This window comes from Pagrus pagrus (genome assembly GCF_965226575.1).
Source record: "Pagrus pagrus genome assembly, chromosome: 22".
Lineage (NCBI taxonomy): Eukaryota > Metazoa > Chordata > Actinopteri > Spariformes > Sparidae > Pagrus > Pagrus pagrus.
This window is the reverse complement of record NC_140204.1, coordinates 7792098-7817419: the sequence shown is the minus strand read 5'-3', so window position 1 is coordinate 7817419 and position 25322 is coordinate 7792098. Positions and strand designations below refer to the sequence as shown.

The 25322-nt window shown below is 44.5% G+C and overlaps 1 protein-coding gene across 1 annotated transcript in view; it reads right to left on the bottom strand.

The window, feature by feature from the left end:
* pacs1 (phosphofurin acidic cluster sorting protein 1) overlaps nucleotides 1–25322 on the bottom strand; it is a 57712-nt gene that overhangs the window by 6825 nt on the left and 25565 nt on the right. The window contains exons 2-21 of the mRNA XM_084344689.1: nucleotides 20658–20745; nucleotides 19283–19372; nucleotides 17852–17977; nucleotides 13151–13295; nucleotides 12969–13060; nucleotides 10103–10180; nucleotides 8037–8096; nucleotides 5951–6111; nucleotides 5476–5569; nucleotides 3910–3993; nucleotides 3494–3615; nucleotides 2771–2906; nucleotides 2378–2482; nucleotides 2188–2294; nucleotides 1335–1489; nucleotides 1022–1132; nucleotides 828–930; nucleotides 705–747; nucleotides 578–620; nucleotides 354–495 (exon numbers count right to left, since the gene is read on the bottom strand). Coding sequence (XP_084200815.1) covers nucleotides 354–495; nucleotides 578–620; nucleotides 705–747; nucleotides 828–930; nucleotides 1022–1132; nucleotides 1335–1489; nucleotides 2188–2294; nucleotides 2378–2482; nucleotides 2771–2906; nucleotides 3494–3615; nucleotides 3910–3993; nucleotides 5476–5569; nucleotides 5951–6111; nucleotides 8037–8096; nucleotides 10103–10180; nucleotides 12969–13060; nucleotides 13151–13295; nucleotides 17852–17977; nucleotides 19283–19372; nucleotides 20658–20745 — 2085 coding nt within the window. The remainder of the gene's footprint in view (nucleotides 1–353; nucleotides 496–577; nucleotides 621–704; nucleotides 748–827; nucleotides 931–1021; nucleotides 1133–1334; nucleotides 1490–2187; nucleotides 2295–2377; nucleotides 2483–2770; nucleotides 2907–3493; nucleotides 3616–3909; nucleotides 3994–5475; nucleotides 5570–5950; nucleotides 6112–8036; nucleotides 8097–10102; nucleotides 10181–12968; nucleotides 13061–13150; nucleotides 13296–17851; nucleotides 17978–19282; nucleotides 19373–20657; nucleotides 20746–25322) is intronic.

The following is a 25322-nucleotide window of genomic DNA, read 5'->3' as shown; positions in this document are numbered from 1 at the left end:
TGACCTGAAACTGCCTCAATACACCATAGATCCACATCATATAGTGTTATATGGTCCAAGTTCACATTAGATAACAGAGAGAGAGCTTTGTATGGGATCACTTGTTGGCTGTTGTAGGCTCCAGGGCGGGCATAGCAGCTCCAAACTGGTCAAATGTGGCGTCAATCATTAGTTAAGAGGCTGGCGGCCATCTTAGTATCACTCGTACGACTGAATAAAACATTATGGCAGCTTGTCACTATTTATGCGGTTACTACCCGTGAAATAAATGATCAATTAGTTATTTTTCCTTCACTTATAAAGAGAAGAGAAGGAAGAAGAGGAAGAAGAGAAAGAGAGGATGTCAGTCTCACCCCTGTACCGTCAGCACGCTGCCCATGGAGGGGGAGGAGGGGGGCGTGGCCGCCTCTTTAATCATCCCTGTGGGTGAGCCGTGGGAGGGGGGAGACGTGGAGGGGACAGCCAAGCTCACCGCCACGCCCTCGTCTGTGTCGCCTAGACGACCGAAAACATGATCATGTCATCGACAGCTGAATCGACTTAAATTCACCTTTAGGTGTTCAAACTATGTCCTCACCTGTCGGAGACTGACCGGACTCGATAAGACCGACCTTCACGACCTGGAAAATAAGAGGCGATGTGAGCAGAAGTGATCGGCGGTAATCTACACGTCAGACTTTCTCGATGCTACAGTGAGATCTTACCCCGATGAAGGGAATAAACTTCTGGTAGGAGTCTTCATCTCGCCTGGAAACAGAGAGAACAAGAGAGTAGAGGAAAACACGCAGAGTGAATGCAGCCTGGCTCGTGTTTGCGTCTGTACTCACGTCCTGTGTTTGCAGGTGAGCATGGCCTCGGCGATGGGCAGCTGGTGCGTGACCGTGGCTCCGCTGATGTACTGGGCGATTCTTGCCGCTACGTCCAGCTGATCTGGAAGAGACGGAAAAACACACAAAATTCACTCACAAGCTTCTACCAACTTCGCGGAGATCGTTCATCCTCGGTGTGACGGGTGCTGCACCTGTCTGCGGCGGCTCAGAGCGGCTGAACACGTCTCTCCACGCTCCGTCGAGGAAAGACGAGCTGTAGCGGTTGTCGAGGGCGCCGAGGTGCTTGGCGACCGGATGGGAGCCTGATGGAGAAGAAGCAGAACGCAAATAAAAAAGCGAGCGTGTCATCGCTTGAAGATAAAGAGAGCTTTTTATGGCGGTGTAACTGTATCTCATCTCATCGGAAAAACATTTGATGCTCGCCAGCGTCCCCCGACTATAAAACCTTGCCGCAGCGTGACTCTGCAAGAAACGGGAGCTCCACTAAAACACAACCAGGCTCACCCAGAGGCACGACCAGGAAGCGCATGTGATTGAGCCAGTCGGACGTCTTGTTGGCGAGCTGGGTGACGAAAAACTGGAGGATGGCTCCCAGGTAACTCTGGCTGCCCACCGCCGCCACCTTCACCGCTCTGGGCATGGACGAGTTACAGTTACAGCTGCAGGGACACGGAAAGAGAGAGAGAGAGCGAGAGGGTTGTTATTGTGTCTGGAGCTTCATCACATTGTCTCATCCATCAAAGCCACTGACGAACACCTACAGTAAACAGCGGAGGCGAGGAAACAAGTCGTGCCGCGTACTTAGGACGTTTAAAAATTGGAAATTTAAAGAGTTTGCTGTATGAAATAATGGAAACCATCAAGGTAATGTATCTGTATTCACTGACAGAGACAGAGATACAAGAAGTACGTTGGAAAAAGGTGAAAATGTCAAATGTGACGTCTTTAAATTCCTTGTTTTGTCTAATTAACTACGGAAGCCAAGAGCAGCCGTACTCGCGATTATCATTTTTTTAAATGTCGTTATCGAGATCACAAGTCGATTATTTCATTATCTTGATTAAACAAAGGTCATTTCCTGAGATAATGCAAGAACTAATTTCTGAGCTGAGATAACAGCATTAAATAAAAAGTGATAGCGAGCACAGTCTCTCCTCGTCTTCCGTACTTGGTGTGACAAAACAAGGAATCTAGAGATGGAGGAAAAGAAGAGGAAAGGGTCAAACAGAGAGCAGAAAACAGACAAATACGGCTCGGAGCAGGAAAAAGACAAAGAAGATGAGTCATCCTGCAAACTCAAGGATGCTAGCTCTTCTCTTGTGTGTGTCTCGGTGTGTGTTGTGCCATAAACGCTCACAATTTCTGGATGCGAGTGAGCACGGCGGACAGCACCGCCTGGATTTCGGCCGCCGAACACGTGCAGACCACCGGGTATCTCTGCACCTGGAGCTGCTCTGCAACATACTGCAAACACACAGAGAGGATAAATGTTTGATGAAAAACACAAACACACACACACAAACACACACACATGCCCTCAGTCTTACCTGCCCCTGCCAGTCGGTGCCGTTGACCAAGATGAGGCTCTCTGGGAGCGCAGAGTCCGACAACAAGATCTGGTTCAGCTGGTCGTACACCACCTTCCTCAGGAGCTACACACACACAACGCACACACACACACCGAGTTCATAAACCCCCCTACAGTGATACATTTACTGTGCAGATGACTCATCGGCACATACATAATTCATTCCTGAGCCCGGGGCGAGTCATAGATTATCAGGATCCCTTCTTTACTTAGTGAAAAGACAAGGGGAGTGGGTGGAGGAGGACGCAGCACAAAGGCAGCAACAGTGTAAATCCCTCTGTGGGAAAACTGACGCACAACGTGATGATTTATTCTCGTCCGCCGGGTTAAAATGACGCCGGAGCCAACGTACCGGCGTGCTGTGGCCCAGCTCCGGGGATCTCTCCGAGTCGGAGCTGTTGGTCCGTTCGCTCAGAGGTTTGGACAGCTGTCTCTCCTTCATGGGGGTGCTGACGCGCTTCTGTCTGGGTGTGTGGCCTCCGTCCAACCTGCGGGGGGAGGAAAGCGGGCTCGAATGACATCACGCATCTCCAAAATATTCACTTTGAAAAGCAGAAAACAGACCAGACGGCGTTTCTGTCTTCTGGATGCAGACGTTTACGTAACATCCTCTGAATGAAAGTCAACAGAAAGCAGTGTAACCAGAAGTCGCCCGTACAAATAGTTCTTGAGTGGTATCGGTATTCTGATTATCAGTATTTTTTTAAACATAGCCACATTAATAATGCTGTCTTTGCCTCGGCGGCGCCAACAGTAACACCACAGGGAAACTCTGTGTGGGAGGAGAGTTGAGAAGTTGTCCATTTCCACTTGAGTTTGTTTGTGTTTTGTCTATGTGCATGTTTTTCCCTCAGCTGCAGTGCCTTGAGCTCTCAGGGCCACCGTAGTTAAGGCTTCCCAGCTGCCGGGTCGATTGTTTGTCACGATGAGAGACACATTTTAGGAGTGAAAGATAAAGAAAAGAGCGAATATTAAAGGGGCACTACGTAGTATTCAAACACTGTTTGAAGCTAGAAAGGTGGCAGGGTCCGCCACATATAAACAAAGCAAAACCTTTGTGTCAAGGATCGGTTACCTCGGTGACGGCATGGCCTGTGTTTCGCTTTTGCTGCTCTTCAGGGGCGTGCGGGGTTTCTCTGCCACGGACACCATGATGCTGGGGCCCACCTCAGCAAACAGCTCCTGGTCTGTTAGCTCCTACACACACACACACACACACACACACGTAGAGGAAGACAGACTGTCAGCGTCAGAAAAAGATACGGGCAATCTTAAAGCCATCATCTCCGCCAATCCATCACTTCTCGATCCGTCTCACTCACAGCGCAGATGGCAGCGAATCCCCCTCAGAGGGAAAATTAACGAAGATCCTAACGCACCATTAATACTCTCTCCTCCTTCACACACACACACACACACACACACACACACACACACACACACACACACACACACACACACACACACACACACACATTACAAGAGTCGTACCAGTGTGTCGGTCTCAGACAGCGCCTCCTCCAGGTTGCGGCTGCGGGAGGTTTTCATCTTCTCTAGAGGAGGCTGCTCCCCCTGCTGGAAAGACGAGGGAGCGACAGTGACTCTACAGGCTTATAACAAGACAAAAAACATCCTTAACAGCAGCTCCGTCTGTCATTTTATGCAAAATTAGCCAAATCTGATATGAAAGCAGATTCTGCCACTATAACATGTTTTCAGGAAGTGTGCCGACACTCGAGAGGCTCGCTTCAGCGTTACTACGAGAGGAGGAGCCGCAGTAGGGAGACATCCAGCCAAACCCATTCAGCAAGACGAGATTAAACACGCTTCTTATTGAGCAGATGGCGGCCGTCAAAGAGGAGCTGTTGGGTTTCTGCTCCACCGAGGAAACGTTTCTGAAATGTTACATTCACACACTGCTGCGCCCCCCGCTGGGCCATTTTCATGGCCGTCACATTCTGGATATTCAACACGTCAGTGAAGAGAGTCGCATGTTGTTTTCAATGACTGTTACACTATTTAATGTCTCTGTGGGCTGTTTTGATTATTTTATTATCCTGCCACATGTAAACAAACATATGTTTATTAATTTTTATGGGTTAGCTAAATATTTATTATCAAGTTGTTGTTGTTTTTTTTCTAATATACTTTATTTTTTTCCTTTTCATAACACAAACATGAGGTCAAGCAATTTTAATTTAAAAAATAATAATACATATGTTACCAAATCTATTATTATGTTTTTTTAGGGTTTGTCTACATATTTATTGTTACTTTTTTTAAAAATAATAATATATGTAAACAAATCTATAAAGACTAATATTAAAATTGTAAACAAAGATATTTTTATGGGTTTGTTTACATATTTAATTAAATTAATATACATTGTTACAATTTGTTTACAGTTATATACCTTACAGTGGATATTAGGGTGTTTTTTAATGTTTGATTTGCTTAATACTTGACTATAATGTGCACAAACATTAAATGCAGATGAAAAACGGAAAACAGAGGAAAGTGTACTGATTATACTGTCGTTGATGAAGACTAAATAAAAATTCAGTTTAAAATGTTATGGTTTATAATCCTTATAATCCTCATAAAATGCATATGCAGACCAGACTGCTTCTCAGAAGGGGCTGAAGAGGAAACATTATCCAGTAACTCACCTGAAAAACAGCAACTTAACCGACTCTCATGTAACTCAATACGTTTTCTCCTTTTCTACCCCTTAGATTTATTATTTATGTGATAATAAATGCAAACACAAAGAGGTTTTAGGGCGTAGAAATGATGGCCATAACACACATTTAAATTCATTTATAGGAAACCACTCGGCTTTTATGTAGTCGTAGGAGTGTGTTAGACCTGCGACACCTGTTCGGATGAGGTCTCGTTGTAAAGTCAGACGCCCTTTGGGGACAATAAACTTTAATGCTCTCAGCTCCCGGTGAGATAGAGAAATGATCCGAAACAAAGCACCACAATGGTTCAGGTTCTCCTGAGCGCCCCGCAGCTCACATAGGTGAAATTCCTGTTGACGTTTTAATCACTTACTGGACTGAAAGGGTCTCGACCCAAACTGCCTTTGCTGTTCAGGCTGCCGATCTCCGTCTGCGAGCTGGACTGGGACATCCCCTCAAAGAACGGCCTGAAGACACAGACACAAAACCAGAAAACTGAAGTCGTGGTTTGTACTTGTGTTCTGATGGATCCCAAGTTAACTGACCCAGTTCTGGTTCATGTAAACCTTCAGTAAACTTCAGTATGTACATGTGAGTGCACTGAGCGGTTTTCACCAACAGAGGGGGCTCTGAATTGTCAGTGGAGACCAGTGAGTCCTGTCAGTGTTTACAGGTACTGCAGGTGTGAAGCAGGCAGCACCGACATGTTTAGACAGACGTGAGTATCTTCCGATCTTTAAATGAACATCATGTTCTTCCACAGACTGGTATCTAGCTCCCTGGGGGCCTTGTCCACCACAAAAAGTACACTACAAACTAAATATAAGGCAAGAAAACAAAGCCGTTACCTCAGCTTAGGTTTGGGCGTGCTGAGGATGCTGTCGGTCTCCTCCATCTCCGGCCCGCTGTCGCTGGGGTTGTACATCTCCAGACTGTCGTAGAGCTCGTCCAGGTCCTCCTCCACCTCCTGGATCTGCTCCCTGGACACGTGCTCCAGGCCGAAACCAACCTGGACGACACACAGGCGACACAAGTGACCAACGGACACACGGTCACGCAGCTTCGATCCGTTCTGTTCATACAGAAGCTACTCCTGCTTCTTTATACGAGCTTCTCGTAAAACAGAGGACAGATATGATCTCAGCAGCAATAAGGAGAAACAGCTGTCTGAGATTTTAGACAGTGAAAAGTAAAAGTGAAAGAAGAGAGATGTTTCACGGTGACCTGTTTAACATGAGATCCTAATCATCAGAGTCCATGTGTCAGTGTGATACTGTAGCCCTGTCACGCTTACATGTCTGATAACACTTTATATCAGGAAACACATATTAACCATTAACAAGCTGCTTATTAGCATACATATTTGTAGCTCATTAGCTCCATGAGTCATCTTAAAGTGTTTGCGCTTCGCTAATTAACTAGTAGAAACTGTTTGGAGTAATATGGAAGCAGACTTCCTGCAGGCAGCCACCGAATGTCTGCAGGAGATTGTTGTTTACATGATCCTGTTTAAATTAATCTCAAATAAAAAACCATAAAAGCAAGAGTCATTATTCTTTTTGCAGCCGGCAGCCAATACATTGAACATGTCGGCAACACCGCTACCAAGTCCGATCTGATTATCTAAACCTCTTCACTTAAAGAGTGAAAATGAGCGTAATATGTCTCCTTTAAGACTCCTCCTCCTGAATACCCACTCTCCTCTGATTGGTCGGCTCACACACGCCTGAGCCTGCATCTCTAACAACAACAACAGCTGTGCTAAATAAAGTCTTACGTGCCAAACTAGATGCTAGGCATACATTATGCAAGTGTGTGACATTGTGACGTCATGTGATGTCACAAAGTCACAGAATTAAAGGCGGGACTACCGACGAGGCGTTTCAGGAGCAGTGTTTTCTGCGGGAGAGAGGAGCGTCTGCTGGTGCGGACTTTGACCTTTGAAGTTTTTTAAGATTCTTGACATGCACAAGAAACAAAACGCTGTGAGACAGGAAAAAAAACAACTAAAAAGCATAACAGGTCTATTAACTTAGCTGGAAAACAGTAGGTGAGTCAGATCAAGGTCGACTGTGGAAGCTTTTCACCCACATTTCTCTTTTAAAAGTGGGATTAGTGGGTTTAAAGCATTTACCATCATCTGCCTGTGTTTCTTTGCCCCGTCCGACTTATTTTAAGCGGCGCCGCCAAATCTCAGGTATTAATCATTGTTGTAATAAACTGGAATTATCTGTCTAGTAGGGTCGGTAGTAGAAGAAGTAAAAAATGTGCAAAACAAGCAGTAGTTTTGGCAGAAGTAATCAGATTTGTGATTTTTGAAGGGCACAAACTTATGTACATCAATAAACTGATTAAAAAACATGATGATAAGTTTGTTTTTTACGTTATAGCAGCATAATATCAGAGAATAGAAATAAAACATTTTAAAAAAACATACTTAACTAATAAACGCAAAATGATTCAGCAAAAAGCAAAGACATGAGGAAACACGTAGCGCCACAGGGCTGCAAAAAAGCAAATATGTGGGCACAAATTTGTGTTGAAAAAGACAAGCAGAAGAAAAACAACCACACAAACAACCACACGTTCACACAAGAGAAACACACACACACATAAATACACACCCAAACAGACTCGGAGCGAGATCAAACACACACATTTAAGCACCGACACATTTCTGTTCTATTTTTAATCGACAGCGTTGTTTTATCCTCTTTTTTTTGAGCTGCCAGCTGAATCTCAGTCGCTCTGCCACATTTCTCCCACACACACACACACACACACACACACACACACACACACACACACACACACCTCTCTGTGTCTTCAAAGGCAAAAACACTGAAATGCATGTTTACTTTAGCAAACGCACTCTCAACCTAGCACAAGCAGAAGTGGGGATGTGTGATATAAAGTGATATCGGGGGCACCCACCTCATCGGTGACTTTGAACCTTTTCAGCAAGGCGACAAACTTCTGCTTGATGTTGGGTTGCTGCGGAGACAGAAAATGAGGACAGCATGAGGTATTCAGAAGATGGATGTTGGGGGATGTATGGCGCAGAAAAGAGATGACAGGAGCGGGATAGGAGGGTGATTTCCGAGCTCTCTTTTCACGCTTGGCGATTCAGAACAGCAGCAGTTAATGGATACAGCGGCAGGACAATATTTCTGCGTGTCACGTAAAGAGAAAGTGTTATCTATGCAGACGTTTGCGTGCAGGCCCGGGTGTGACTGCGTCTTGTGTTATTAAGCTGGGAAATGTGAGAGCGCTATCGAGGTTATCAAGTCGACGTCTCCCACGGCAGATGTTCAGACTACAAAGGGGATGTTTGTTTATTTAACGAGCCGGGTTATTTGAAAGGAGACAAGGAGACGTTATTAAAAGTGACTCAGCAGCTCAGGGCTCAAAATTATAATCATTTTCTGTACGTGACATTTGAAGAAGGCTTGAAAATATGAGTGTTAGCTAGACTTTATTACTATTATTATCATTAAAGCAGTGGATCTTCAGCTGCGTACATTATTTTTGTCTCACACTTTTTAAGACAAGAACAAAACTTTCTTTAAATCTGCATTAACTTCTTTTATTGTTCATTTAAGGCTAGTGGAAACAGGTTGTGAACATTTTAAGTTTAAGTCCAATATTCACTTTCTTTTAGCTCCGTTTTTGGTCTCCACCATCTCCTGAAGGAGATATTTTTGGCTCTTTAGCAGCTAAATGCAGCACCGTGTTCACCAGCTAGTCGCTAACTGTGCCGGTCTGTTGTTTGCTGTTGAGCAATAACAGGATTTTAGTAAAGTTGCAGCTACACAGCTAAAAAAATTACCTGAAAAAAGCAACAGCTGATTTTCTAACGCTCAAAAATGGCACTAAAACTTCAGTCCTCTGCACATCTTAAAGGAAATGTTCACCCAAAAATGAACATTTAGTCATAATCCAGTCCATCTAATGCTGATAGAAAGGCAGATGAAGTGAGTAAGAGTTAGCACCTCCTTTTTTACCTTTACTTTCTATTACCTGAAGCACTTTTCTGTAAACTGGAATGAACAGCATCTTCTTATTATAATTTGATTTTGATTTTAGAGTATTTTTGTGACATTCAGCTTTAAGCGGAGCTTTCATCTGCAACAGAAGTGGATGTCTGAGTGGCTGCAGAGAGCTGGAGTGTTTTGGAGGTTGTGTCCCAATTTGCTGCTCGACAGTGGAGGGGGTCGACTTCATGCTGGACTCTGGGGATGTAAATGTTTCTATATATGTGTGTGAGTGTGTGTGTGTGTGTCTGTGTGTGTGTGTGTGTCTGCAGTACAGGACAGCGGGTCTGTCGTAATTGCTTTCGAGCACGAGATCTTCAACTGCAGCAGTGAAGAAATTGTGGTTATTTTGTGTGTGTTTGTTTGAGCGTGTGTGTGTGTGTGTGTGTGTATGTGTGTGTGTGTGTGTGAGACAGAGAGAGCGCATGTGTGTTGTCCACAGGTGGTGGTGTTAGGGAGCAGCAGTGACAGACTCATGGAGACCTCCACAGGAGTGCTCAATTAATGACCTGCTGCGACAGACTCCTGCTGCTGCTGCTGCTGCACACACAAACCAAAAACACACACACACACACACACACACACACACACACACACACATACAAAACATTGCTTCCCTTGTGTCAAATAGCAGTGTGTGTGTGTGTGTGTGTGTGTGAGGAAGAGGTTAGTGTTATTAGAAGTGATTATGGTGACTTGTCTCAATGTTTTCCCCCCCGGTAAACTGGCCTGAATAACATGTATCGAGAACGAGAGGGAGAAAATGGATTTATAGAAAACCAACAACGAGGGAGGGAGGGAGGGAGCGAGGGAGAGGAGCAAATGATGTGGAGAGAGGAGGACAGGTTGAGTGAGGTGAGGCTAGAGGCAGATGAGGGGGAGTCCGGTCGAATCAAATCTATTTGAAAGGACTTTTTTCACCAGATTGCTTTGCAGACAAAAACCAGAGCGAGGTGCTTTTCTTACTCGGGTGATGGCGGCATTGGAAGGGAGCTTACGCCTCGGCTTCTTCTTCCTCACCTCCTCTTCTTCGTCGAAGAGATACTGAAAGAGCGGAAGGAGAGGGTCTGTGAGTCATTTCTAAAGGTTTACAGCGTCAGTAGAAAACAGAGAAGACAGAGAAGAGCACATATACAGAACGAAGTATTGTTAGCTTTGAGATACAACAATGAGAAAAATACAGGATAATGGCTGCCTTGTCCTTTAATGTCATAGTTTTGTCCATTGTCTCTATCAGGTTAGACAAGTGCAGTGCCCGTTCAAAAGGGGGGATACTGGCTGGTAAATAAAAGCTCAATCAAACAAAATCGCCCCCGACACTGGAAGAGAAATCTGGTCTGGCTCCATGATTGGTATCAATGTTCGGCACAGATTATTTGATAACATGGCGGGTTTACAATCCAGTTTTAAGCCTCCTGAACTGAGGCTAACGTTAGCCAGCATACTACTGTTGCCAGAAACTTAAAATCTCACCACCGATTCTGTCCAGATTCATTTAAACCTTCTGCCTCTACTCTTTTCTTCTCACTGCATCGCGTTACTACGGCAAGTTGTTGCACCGTGCTAATCTCCATTTTGTTTACGTCTGCTTCCCCATGAGATCCCCAGTCCGCAGAGCCATGAAGCCAGAGAGCTTTATTCAAAATGTATTAATACTGGTGTCCAAATTTTAATAAGCTTTTAGTTTCTGAGCTCTGCACCTGTGGATTAAGCTTTCCAAACACCTGAGTTCTGCTAAAACCTCTTTATAATCTGCAAATATGTATTCACTTGCTTTTGTTATTATCTTTTAAAGGCAATTTCTTACATTTTAAACTATTTACCTGCTAACTTTGCATTTTATTGTCTTTTTAAATGCTTGTGGTTGGAACAAACTGTAACAGCACGACTGTCAGTTGAAAATGAATGAAAAGAAACGTGGCCTTTTGGGATTTTTTGTCATTTTTTTTGTTCCTGTACTGAAAATCACACCGAGCTGTGACTCCTGCGTACCGTCACACCCCTGCTCAGCAACAACCCTGACAAGCAGGAGTGGATCGGATGAACGGTTCTGAAGATATGCGGAGACACACAGACGGATAGTTTGATTACATTGTACTGCTGAGGTCTCGGACTATGGAGACATTTGATACAACAAAGTCAAACGGGTCAAGAAGCATGAGCAGTCTTGCGTGTTGCAACGAGCCGACTGTTTACTCAGATTATATAAAGCGCTCTGTTCTGAGGGAAAAGCAGAAAACCAATGCGGTGGGCTGACATTTACATCTGCGAGCTATAAAACTGTCTAACCTCTCATGTTCCTCATTCAGGGGAAGAAAAGACATTTCCTTTACGTTAAACTGAACACCGGCTGTGTCAGATTTGCTCTCTTCCTCTTTATTCTGCTTCGTGTCGCCGCTCCAGTCGTGCGGCAGCTTCACCCTTGCACCATCTCCCTCCCCCCTCCTCTCCCACCGCTCGGCGTCCCTCCATTCAGCCCTTTCAATCCGGCCTCCGAAGCCTTGTTGCTCCCGTCTTATCTCCCCCTCGCTGTCTGTCTGCTCCTTTTCACTCTCTCCTCCAATCTCTCGCACCGATGGGCGCCGATTCACCTCGCATCCCCCCCCAAACACCATCATCCCTCGCCTCGTTCTCGCTCATAAGCCAGGACACAGAAGGCGACACAGTACAAAAAAAAATAAAAAGCCCTCTGCTTGGTGTGTCTGTGAACTTCTCCCCTGTTCGATCAACTCCTGGAACAGGAATGAATGAGGAAGGCAGCCGGGTGGCCACACAGAGACGCCATTAACCGTGAATGAGGCGAAAACGGATTTCTAAAGATGATTTTTCTGCACTTGAACAACTTATTTTACACCAATGTGGTTAAACATCTGCTCAGAGCAACAGCATCTAGTAAAACAGACAGGATGTGATTAATTGTACTAGGGATGGACCAATTATGTGATTCCCATATTCAGCATTTTTTCATTATCAGTTTAATAAACAAGTTTAACATCTTCTGGATGTATTCTGATGAGCTGTACGATCTGCTGCTTTCCTGTTTTGCGGCACATTCGTGATGACAAACGTGACATACAAGGAAATAAACCAGAAATATTAATAAAAGTGATATAACTTGTTTGTTTGTCTGTTTTTATCCTACTGTTTAAAGCGTCCTCGGGTCTCATGTAAGGCACTATATTATTCCAAGGTGTTATTATGATGATGATTATTATTACTATTATTATAACTAGAAACAACAGTTTTCAGATAAATGTAGGAGAGAAAAAAGTACAAAATTTGCTTCCAAAATGTGGAATGGGAGGAGAAAGAAGCAGAAAATGGAAATACTCAAGTACAAGTAAATTGTAGTACAGTACTTAGTTATTCTAAATTTGGTTAAATATCAGTTATCAGTCTCCTTGATGGCTATTAATCTGTATTGGCCCAGAAAAACCTCATCGATCGATCTTTCCTGATGTATTTATTACATTCGTGAATGTTAGGACGTTAAAAATAATGGAAATTAATGTGACTGTATGTATTTTATTTCAGTTAAAACAAAACAAAAGACGTCAGTGGCGTGGGATCATGGGAGTTGTTTCCTGAGAAGTTTAATTTACGTCCCGTTTGTCGACTTCCTTCCTCACTTTCAGACTCTCTCCGTGAAAGTTATAGCGACAGGAGACAAAATGAAACGCGTCCTTTTCCTTGAATGAAATTACAGATTCCTCCGGGTGGCAGAAACGTGTAACCCTAACCCTCAGGACAAACGTGACTGCATTGTTCATTTTGTCTTCCAAAGTTGACATATTGTCTTACAATGCCGGCGTTGCTGTGTATCCGAACCCACCTGTCCGTGAATGGGGTCGTCGCTGCCTTCCTGCTCTGACGAGTAGCTCTCCTCCTCCTCTTCAGAGTAGTTGTCGATGTCTGGGGAGCGATCTGGAGGCGCAGAGGACGTATGAAGAATGAGGACATGTTAAAAAGAGAGGAGGACGGACACGGACAGGTGTGGTTGGACGACGGGCTCACCAGACATCTTTGCTTTGGGTCCCTCGTGGTCGATCGGCTGGCTGGACAGAGAGTAGACTCTGATCTCGGCGACGGGCACCGAGGCGTCTTTCAGCTGGCTGTGGAGCCCCAGGACCTGAGCCCCCTCGCTGGGGTGCTGCATCACCTGGACGTAGAAAATACAGACATGAGAGTGAGTCGTTTTAAATCTGTGGGTTTGGATCTGAGAGTTTCTGATGATGCTTTTCAACATGCAGAGGGGCAGGATGTACTCAAATAGTGTGCGTTTGTCCAAACGGTGCTTTCAGGAGATTTATTATTCAGATAGGAGTTTGTGTGATGACTGACAAACAGTATTATGTGTATTTCATGATCGTCCTCTACTTAGAAATGTGCTTAATGAGAATACGAAGAAGCATCGCCTGACTGATTTTTGAATAAGAAAGATTTATGTCCATATTTTCACACTTTTCTTAGTTTCTTTCTCTCTTTTTTGTTTCTTTAATGTGAAAGTTTTAATGTTATTTGTTTTAAGTTGCTGCTTGTTGCTTTATGTGAAACTTTCTATGCTCCTTGGAAAAGAGCTTCTGAATCTCAGTGGGAATATTCCTATAAATAAAATAAATAAAACATATTTAAATGTTCTATTCATGTTTCTTGACTATTTCAGTACTGACTTTTGCTTTTGATTTCATTTTCATTTTCTCTTACTGTGTTTATGTTATGCACCAAAATACCAAGACAAATGTGAACTAGTATTACAGCATCGTGGTTGTTTGCCTCCGTGCACCAGTCGAGTTGTGTCATCGTCCTATAAAGTGTTTCGTGAGGCCACAGTGACTTTTGACCACCAAAATCCAATCAGTTTAACCCTCGAGTCATAGCAAACCAAATATGAAGATATTCCCTCGAGGCGTGCTTGAAAACATGTCTCCAGGTCCCAAATTAAATCCTGATAGGCTCCAGAAAACAAACGTTTTCTTTACCGAGACTCATCTGAACGCTACAATGGCAGCATGCAAATGCAAACGAGACAACTATAGGAGGACAGAAAAGTCAGATGCATCAACTACACAGAAGATGATTTAAATCAGAGGAAGAGAGACTCAAAGGCTCTGCAGAGAAACGGCGAGAGAAGGAACGAGGACAGACGTGGAGCAGACGCTGAGAGGTGGATGATAATAGAGCGATGAGAAAATAAAAGAGGATAAACAAAAAAATAGCAGCCGAGGATTAAATACCCAGACGCTGTCGCCATGACGACAGAGAAAACATGAACACGTGAGGCAGCAAATATAATTTCTCTGTGCGGCAAACAGCAGCAGCACGTCTCCTGTGTGTGTGTCTGTGTGTGTGTCTGTGTGTGTGTGTGTGTGTGTGTCTGTGTGCGTTTGTGCACCTGACTGAGTGACACCCAGCCGCTCTCAGCAGTCTGGTCACACTCACAGAGTTAATGAAGTCTGAGCAGCTTATTACGGAGCCGGCCTTGGCCACACATTGACGAGACACATTGCTGCTATACACCCATTCGCTCGGCTCGAGTTCAGCTCACCCGCTTCAGACGCCGCGGCCGGCTTTCTGCAGCTCGAACCTTTTTCCCAGTCAGAAAGACAAATGTGCAAATGTGACGAGGCAAACGTCGCGAAGATGCGACGTTAACGTTGACGAGGAACGCTGGCTGCACATTTGACTTTGGTTACAGCAGGTTCATCTCCTGACGCTGCGTTTTAAAACCCATTAATGAAAGAGCTCACAGACGTCAGATGCGGCCTTGAATAATGTCGTGCATCATTGCTGCGCAACACGCAGGAAATTTGATAATGAACAGTTTTTACATGTGATTATTTTCACTGTCTGCACAGCAATAGCTGCCTCGGGGTGGCTGTGAGACAGCAAGAGGAAAACTGAGGCAGAGGGAGGTGAAGTTGAATGTTGACTACATTAAAAATACAGACCAGAAGTGCCGTAACTCAGTAAGAAAAGGACTAAATTATAGGTGCTCAGTCTCACTACCACCTGCTGCTGCACATTGAGCTGAGGCAGTGAAGGACAACGACTCCCTGACACGTCGTAATATGACACGATGCCTCTACATTTGTGCCCTTCTGTCTTGTTAAACATATAAATCCTGCATTCACCTTTAAAAAAGGCCATTTTCAGACAAGGTTAGGCATTAATTGAATCTTTTTGGTAAACCATTAACTGTAGAAGTTATTTCTAAGCAGGCATTTGCTGCTTCCATATCTATTTTGAGGACCTGAGCTGGCAGATCCCTGGTGGTCTAGTGGTTAGGATTCGGCGCTCTCACCGCCGCGGCCCGGGTTCGATTCCCGGTCAGGGAACACTTGTTTTTCTTTTACTTGAGTTGTTGTAACAAGTGAATTTCCCTGTTGTGGGATCAATAAAGTCTATCTAATCTAATTTGCTGCTTGTTTTTTATTACATAAGACAGTAAATGAAATATTTCTGGGTTTGGACTGTCATGGAAAATCCAACCCGAGTCATTCGCAAAGAAATCCACAGTCCAGTTGCATTAAAACAACTGAGATAAATCGTCCACAGGCTTGTAGAGGCAACCAAGAGAGACAGGAAGATCGGACTCGTGTCTTTACAGCAACTGACTCAAGAACATCCTGCGAAATATGAACAAGATTAAAGTAAAACTGTTGAGTAACAACTCTTGTGTCTGTGCTTTACCGTGTTTTATATATTCGGAGCACTTTAGAAGTTTTAAGGGCATTTTTGAATTTTCAAACAGGTTCGACAACACCTGCTGGGTCAGTGGAAACCACCCGTCATATTAAACCAGCGCCGAGCCATCAAAATGACATTTCGGATAGGACCGTATGAACCGGAAACCTGAGCGTGTCCCCTATAGCGTATTATTTTTCTGACACGCACGCGGAGCTGAGGGCAGAATAAACCGGCGGAGTTCAGACGGAGGAGACTTTTCCCGTGTCTGTGAAAGGAAATGAGTTTGAACCTGTCGTGCGTTCGAGTCTGTATTCGTGTCCTCTGACCTCTGGAAAGCACTTTGCAGTCTGCTGGAAGAGATTCATGAATAAAATTTGACTTTATTTCACATGCAGACGAGAGGAGGTCCAGCGGGCATCACAGAGGCTGGAGCGACACACTGTTTTAGATGGAAAAATGGGCTGTTTGGCTGTTTTTCATACAATCCATCGGCTTATTCTGCTGTTGCATTTGGTTTCATTTGCTCTCGACAAAGTGAGGAGAGTATAAACATCCCGGAGACCAAACCCACCTCTTGATAAAGTCTGTATTTATGTCATTTTCTCTCCATAAACTCCTCGTAGTGTGCCAGCAGCCTGAAAACTCACCAGACGTCCGATGTAAAGGACGTCCACATGTGCACACACAGGGCGACAGACACAGCCATCGATCACGGCGCTTGTATAAAGGTTTTTATATTGTGCAAGACGGAGAGCGCGAGGAGCTTTTGGCAGAAGAGGCTAATGTTTAATTGGAAGTTTGATTTATGGCGACATTTATGGCGGCGGAGACGAGAACGCCGGGCCAAAGATCAAAATCCCGCTTTGATTTTAAAGTGCACTTGCTCGAATTGAGTTTGGATGAAGGTTAAATGAAGGTTAAATGAAGGTTAGCAAAGATTATGAACGATAAAGGAGGAACAGGGGAGCGGACCGTCCCGTTTATTCTGGTTTATATTAGGTTAGAAATCACTTTGTGACCGACGCAGAAGGCAGAGGCTGCATGTTTAGGGAAATGAGCCCGTGGCTGGTCGTTTGTTGGGTCAACAGCTCAGATCAGCCGGGACGTTTGTCTGGCTGCAGAGGGTGCGACTCCGCTGACTCAACATCTCAACAGCTGACGTGCTCGACCTCCATCTGCCGCTGTCGGAGGTGCTCTGTGCTGAAAATACACAAAAATGTACCAAACGGGAGCTTCAAGAGACGTCTGCATGTGTTTAGCCTTTCCTCCGGCGGCACTGCAACTACAAATCATCCACTCATTTGGAAAATAGTTTAAGTGCAACTGCTCTGTGCTGATTACTCGCGTATGAATAATAGTGCAAACGTTTGCAGCATAAGAATGTTTAAACCATTTTCAAACCGCACATGTCGAAAAAGATAAGTTTGGAGCCTAGAGAAGACACCAATTATCGTATTTTACAGTAAATTAGGTCTTGAAACGAGTCAAGTTTAGATGAAACAATTACGATACGCGATAAATATCCTGATTACTGGTCAAGCTGATGTTCCTGACACAATATTATGATGTCACAATGCATTTAACCTCTGACCATATGTCATAACTTCATCATTTTATCCTGTTGTTTGGTTGTTTGTGTTTTGTGAGGTCACAGTGACCTCTGACCTCTGACAATCTGAAATCTAATCAGCTCAACCTCGAGTCGTAGTGGACGTGTGTGCCGAATTTGACGACGTTGCCTCAAGGCGCTCCTGAGATATTCACAAGAATGGGACAGGCGGACAGATGGACAGATGGACAGATGGACGGACAACCTGAAAACATAATGCCTCCGTGCACAGCTGTCGCCGGCGCGGAGGAATAAAAATAATGTTGCTGTCAGAATGCTATTCATGCCTTTTTCTTGCTGCCTTAATGTGATAAAGGCAAAGCTTTAAAGGCATTCTGGGAAAAGAAATACTCACTAAAGCAGAAGGAAACACTTGACACCACAAAATTACTTCTGATCACTGAGTAAAGCTGCGTCACCTCGGCCATGTTGATGAGTCCCAGGGCCAGGGTCTTGTAGCCCAGGATGGTCCGGTTCTTGTATCGCTTCCGTCGCTGCAGCATGATCTGGAGCTTGTTGGCGTCCCTCTTCAGGAAGTGCGGGTACTGCAGGTGCACATAAACACATACATAAACGCCTGACCTGCTGAACGGGTTCAGATCACCGATGAAGAGATGACGTTCTCTTCACGGGTCACGATAATTAGGCTGATCTGAACTGGCTCGTTGCATAAGGACTTCACACCCGCTGACCTGTCTCCGGCTTCCTGAGGTGTCGAACCTCTTAGTCACGTCCCAACTATGACATAACCCGTCATTAAGGATCTGCACCGGTGGCACTATAAATGGAACGAAAGCGACTCCTGTAACAATGTTCGGAGCCGTGAAATCACTCCGCTGCTCCGTTTTCTAATGGGCCTCTTCTCTGCAGCGCTGGCGTCGTAGAAAGTTTGATGTATAATGTATAATGTCTGGCTCGCTGCACTCGCTAACATCCGGAGAGAGAAACTCCCTGACCTTTTAGCAGCATTTAGAAACATGGAAATTGGAAAGGATAATTTAGAGCAGAAGAAGCCCTACTGGGAATCATATTAACCATGCTCTGCCTGAACGAATGCTGAGGGAGCGGATGTTACAAACGCTGCACGTGTGTTGATGCATGCTGGAGTCTGATGTTTATTACATGTAGCTGATTTCACGATCATTTCTTTTATGTTTTTGTGAGCTGCAGAGACGTCAGCAAACTAGCAGCGATTGTTTTACGCTTGCTTTAAAGAAAAGGGACATAACGCATTGAAACAACTGCATGTTGGTGTTAGCATTTGCCTCCAAACACGGCTCAAAGAGCTGCTAGCATGGCTGTAGGCTGCTGTTTTTGCCCTGAATCGAGTCTGTAAGGTGAAGTTCACCGACAAAAACAAATTGCTACATTAATGAGTTAGATTAAATATCATTTTTGGCTGCCGAGCACTGCCTGAAAAGACAAGTAATCACAAACGAAGCCTGAAAATGTGTGCTTTGATTTTGGAATTGGATTATCTTGCAGAAAACAGTTGCAGATAAAACTGTTTTCTGCAGATTTATTTCAGTTTCTAGACGAGCAGAACCATTTTTTAATCACCCTGTCTGTTCACTCTGTTTACAAAGACTGAGGAAGTGATGCTGCACAACAAAAAAAGCAGGTACACGACAACTGCACCAAACTCAAAATAGTTCAGCCCGACATCAAAACCGTCTGCATCATTTATCTGTTGTGACATTTCTACTTTTAGGGTTTGAGGATACGTGTTGGTACGACTATGTATGAGGAAGATATTACAGCAGAAACAAAACCCAACACAAGTACAGGAGCAAAGCTTCTGTTTGCTTTTGACTGACAGGGGCCTGAACTCGCTGAACCCTCGTCTTTACCTGCAGGGAGAAGGTGAGCTGCAGGTCGGTCTCCGTCAGCCCCGCCGAGGACAGCAGGATCTCGTTGGAGCGCAGGATCCGCTTGGAGCCCTGAGGAGGCGACAGGAGGGAAGACACAAAGGAGAGAACGTCGTGAGCGCGCGGATAGAAAAGCGGTGAGAGATGGAAAAGATTATTAGCATGCCCCGGCCGACTCCAGCAGAGACAAAACAATGAACTCTCATCTACCGCATGCAGCGAGGGAAGCGTGGGAGCAAAGGAGGTGTGGGGGGAAACTGAGTGATAGGAGTGAGGACTGTGGCAGAAGCAGCAGCAGTTTGGGAGAAGAATTGAAACAGCTTAAAGTGTATTATGTGCCAGAAACAGCAGAGAAGCTATTGGTTTACTTAGATTGAAAACAAGATGGAGATGGCGACGAGAGAAAACAAGCCAAGCAGCAGAAACTGGGAGAGGAGCCACGGCATTAAAGAGGAATTGAAACATCTTAATTTGTACTCTGTCAAAGATTTTGTAGGTTTTCTTCAATTAGGGACAAGATGGAGACGTCTGAGCACGCAGACAGTCGGTCTGCATGAAGGAAGCACTGACTCGCTCTTTAATTCACATCTATCTTTTGTTTTTGGAATATCGTAACAACATGGCCGCCTCTGTTGTTAAAAAGGCGTCAGATAGTAAGAACTTGACTTTTAATATGGAGAAACATTAAAAGAGGCTCCTGTTGAGTGTGAGAAAACACAGCTGTGCCGGAGTAAACAAAGAGGAGGAAGTGAGTCCCGATCCAACAGCCTGACTCGACAAAGCAACGAACAAAAACTGAAGAAAGAAACTCCATTTGTGGTTTATTCAGCAACATTTCAACATCTGCTGCCTGAAAAACCGTTGACTTAAAAGACTTTCTGTTAATCAGACGCTGCAAACATTAATTCAGTGAAGATGAAAATACTTCTCTTCTGTCTTCGTGCAGCTAAAACAAAAATCTACTTTTTGTCAGTGAGCAAAGAGGATTTATTAGCTCTAGCAAGAGTTGTATCGCCTTTTCCCAATCATGTTATCGTCCTCTGAAACTATAAAAAATGACATGTTTGGGTGTAAACCTTGAGCTTATTAAGTCCATGAAAGCAATTTGGCTTTAAATTATTGGCCCTTTTCATCAGGAAGGCTGCCAATATAAAATTCCCAGTTTAGATGATGTATCATGCATCCATAATTCAGGCATGTGTTGCCTTTAATCTAAGGATTTTAATATTGTAACATTGATGTTGTGTGTTTCCTAAGCACCATTTCACTACTTCACATTACTTTGGATTATAGTTGAACATTTTCTTCCCCACATGCTGCAGCTGTTTCCCTTCCTATTGTCTGAGACAACTCGTACCTGCAGTTTGACGGCGATGACCACAGAGGTGAGGTCTTTATCCAGCTCCTTCAGCATGATCAGCTTCTTCAGAGTCAGGTTGAACAACCTGGAAGGAAGCACAAAGAGGACTTTGATTAGAAGATATTATAAAGACATAAAATACTAACACCATGAGATTTTTTATCAATCATCATCAGTAATGTGGATATAATGATGTGTACAGGCTATAAAGTATTTGAAGCAATACAATAAAACTCTTAACTTCCTGCTTCATGTTCACTTTCTGACTCTCCAGTGGACCAGCGAGCTAAAAGAAGCTAAATAAAAATGAGTGACATCTGAAGAGGCTTTTAGTGCAGCTTTGTGTTTTATCTGATGACAAGCTGTTACAAAAAGATTCAATTTGGCTGACGACGGGACTGAAAATGGTTTGCTATTTTTGTCAAAAGCGTCCCTTTTCTAACCGAAGTCAACACTTGCGTCAGCGCACACAAACACAAATTATACGGGATGATGATTTGACAACCTCTGAACAAAACAAGAGCAAATCGCTCACGTTTCAGCACAATAGACACACATGAAGAAAGGCTTTAATTGTTCAGAAACACAGAGAATCATCAAAGACGAGACGAACTCAAAGAGCAGGAATGAAAAACAGAGAAAAGACACAGACACACACCCAAACAGCAGCTGTACAGCCAGGGGTCAGCCTGTTCAATAATTCATCTTCAGGGCTTTAGAGACAGAAAGTAAACCACTAAAATAGACCTGCTGGGGCAGCCGGGGGGCGAATCAGGCGGATAGAAAGGAAACAAAGGAAAAACACAAAGAGGGAATATTATGTCGAAGAATGAAAAAGACAGACGGGCTGACAAAGCACCAGAGAGAGAAAAGAGATGGAGGAAATAATGACAAATAAGAAACGGAGATGTAAAGACGGCCATGAATACAGAGAGGGGGAGACAATCAAGCAGTCAGACAGTGAAGACAGAGAGATCTGAGATCTGTGGATGACAGAGGCTGACAAGATGTGTGGAAATAAGATGAAACGAGAAAAAACGTCTGACATCGCTGAGATAAAAAAAGAAAAAGTGTCTGTTTTCCACGAGGAGAACGCAGGATGATACTGTGACGCTTGTTCGACTATTTTTTAAATTAGGTTTATTGTGTCATGATTGTAATAATTCTTGTATTTCGTGTAAAAGATCTTAAAATTTCAAAAAGCACAACGTCTGCGCCAACAGAAGCTCCTCTCTCCCACAGAAAACACTGCTCCTCAAACGCCTCGTCAGTAGTCCCGCCTTTAATCCGGTGACTTTGTGACATCACACATTTGTACAATGTATACCGATGTTCACGGTAGAAGTGAAGATAACTGGAAGCTGAAAACATGACAGAGCTGACTGTTAGCGGTGCTGGCTCAGGCGTGTGTGAGCTGACCAATCAGAGCAGACTAGGTATTCAGGAGGGGGACCTTAAAGAGACAGGAGCTAAAACTGCTAAAGCATGAAAACCTAATCTAGTAATAACCCAAAATAAAGCAAAAATGTCAAATATTTGCAGGTTCCTACTTCAGTAGCTGCCCTTAGCAGGCTAGCTCAGTTAGCCATGCAGCTAGCGGTACAGACAGGGAGATCAGGGACCAGGGCAGGCTGGGGCTAGCTGGTTAGCATGCTAACTTCCGTGGATATCTCTGTAACCGAGCGATTAATCCATTACTCGTGGGAGTAATCAGCAGATTAAACCGATGACGAAATAATCGTTAGCTGCAGCTTTGTTTAACAAACGGCGCCCACTTCCAGCGCAGCGTCCACCAGGACACTGAACCTTGTGGAGGTCGGACCTTCAGCCACATAAGAATCAATGCCACATGAGTCAGTGGAAAACAATAGCAGAAAAAAAGCAACACGATCAATAACAATCACAATCACCATGGCTCTACACAGATCAATAGTCCCAGGCATCTAGAAACAAGTGCTGAAACACGCACGGTCGAACTTCTAATGCAACCTTTATTGACAGCTCCAAAGATTAAAGGCGGACAGAGTGGACAGAAATATTGCGTCCCTCTCATCTCACCTGGGCCGTCCTCCAAATCCACCCCACTTCCTGCCTTTCATCTTTCCCCTCGGCGCTCACATCCCGACGCTGGAAACGAACGAGCGGCCCCGGCGGCTGACGCAACCGCCGTTAACACGCGGCGACGAACAGCGAGGGCCTTTCTCCTCCTCGCTCCCGGCGGCTTTCTGCTGCCAGATCAAAGCGTCCAGCGGTGGCTAAAGCTATGAATAAAAACAAATCGATTTTTTTTTTCTTTCCCTCTTGTTGGAAAAAGCCAGCTAAAGTGCAGCTTCTGCTTACACCTGCTGGATCTGGAGTGGAGTGAATCAGGATGGAGAGGAAGGCACAAGAGGGCCGGGCGCCAGGGGTCGATTAGGGAGGAGACTGAAGCACCTGAGGCGAGCCATTAGGGAGGCAAAGAGGGGGAAATGGGTGAGGGAGGAAGGGACAATCTAACTGCGTGCCCATCAATCTTTAAACGGACACGGATGAATCACGGGCTGGTAGAGGCCGATGCATTTCAAAATCAAGCCAGAGTGTGTTGAAAAAGTGCCTCAACTTTTATTCAATCATCAAAAAATGTTGCAGATTAACATGCTAGGAAATGCAGAGCCGGGTGTGGTCACCGATTACCCGAATTGTTTCTTGGTTCTGTTCTATCTGAGCCCGTGTCCCTCTGGGTTACGTGAATCCCTCTCTCTAAGACAGATGTCAGTCATCGAACACCGCTGTTCTGCACCTCCTCTGTGAGCCTTTCCCTTCCACGGCGCGATCAATCACAGAGCTGACGAGACGGTAAATGTTTATGACACCACCGGGGCCTCCCATCAGCGGACATCAAAGCTGGGTTATAGCTCGTGGAGGGTCCTAAAGCTCCTCGAACAAAGATGACGATGGATCAAACTCAAATAAGACGTCGCACTGATGACGTTCGCTCTTCAGGTCTTCAGGAACTTCTCGATTTATTGCAGTAATGAGCAGCACTGTAGTCTCTTAATCAATCGCTCGGTGGATCGTGATGTAACATCTGGACAAAATCCAAATTTCCCTTGAGATTAAGTTACAGTAAATACCCAGGGCGGACTTCATTGTTGCTCAGTAAATGGATGTAACTACCAGAGGGATTTCTGCATTACGTCTGTACTCCGCTGAAACACAAGCTTTCCATTAAGCACCTCGCTGAATTTTAGTTTTATTCGTCGATCGGTTGATTAGTCGATCTTTTTAAAACACAGGAAGCAGCTGATAACAGAAGCACAATGATCTCCATAACGAGTAACGTGAAAAAAAATGGGAAGAGGAATGAAAATAACAGTCAAAGTTGGTCCTTGGCTGCTGTTTTTATTAATTTCCAACACTTCTCTCACAGGGAAATTGCCACTACACCTCGGCGGTGCCCCCTGCACTCTTAACTTAACTACTGTAAATCCCTCTGGAAGAGACGATCATTCAAAAAACACACACACGGCTCCTGCCTCGACTGCCACACGGCTACAGTTCCTCACTGTCGCCGCATCAGACGAGGGGAATCACATGGTAAAGGTCAAAACAGTCCGCCCGCCGCGAACGCTTCCTCTCCGGTGCAGTTCTCACTTTTCTGCTCCGTCTCCTCGACAGCCTGTCACTACGATTTAACAGTCGCTGCACGTTATTAACAATCTGATAGAAAGAACAGACAAGAGGGGAGGAAAGTGCACCGGCGTATGATGGCGAGGAGCTGTGCAGGAGCTGGGAAACAACACCTTTGGTCGCACGGTAAAGACGGGGAAAAAATGGGAGCACGGCGCCGTCTTTCTCGCACAAACTAATCATAGGCTGCGATGCATAAATGGAAAATAACAACAAAACCAATTTGTCTTTGAGGGAGTCGAGCTAAGCCAGGGGGCTGGATTAATTCCCAATTGGATCCAAATCTCTTGGAGGCAAATCTGTTGATAATTGAGTTCTGGCTTCGCGAAATGACAAATGTCAAACGGTCGTCCATGTTTTTTGTAAATACGTTAATTTTGACAGTGCTGTTAGAAGCAATGGTGTCTTGATTCTGTTTTCATCTTCCCTCACTGTCTTTCTCTCTTCACTGCGAAGCCGCAGGACAAATATTCAAAGCGCTATACAAATAAAGTTGAGCTCCGAATGTCGTTCAAGAAGAAGTATATATAACTGGGTGAACGGGAAAACACGGATATATGCAGAATCATTTCCAGAATCAATTAATGTGCAAATAATACTCAGTTTACTATCACAAAACATGAAGAAAAGCAGCAAATCCTCACAGTTGAGGAGCTCTTGTATAGGCACAATTTCAACCCAGGCGTCATTAAAGGGTAATACCGCTGTTCTTGTTCTTTATATTTCATACTGTCAACAAATCCCATGAAAAGACCAAAATCAACCAACGTATTAATACGTCTCCCTCAGGTTTCTGACGTACTTGGTGCCTCTCCGGCTCTCTTTACAATTCATGGCATACATCTTCATAAAAACCTTAAAAAAAGGCTAAGTACTTCCCTAAACTGTACTGTGCCACTGTAGTTTTTCGCAAACATTACTCCAACAGAGGTAAATAGTTTGTTGGGGACTATTTTCAGCGGCAGGATGGTTACAGTTGATTAATCTGATTAT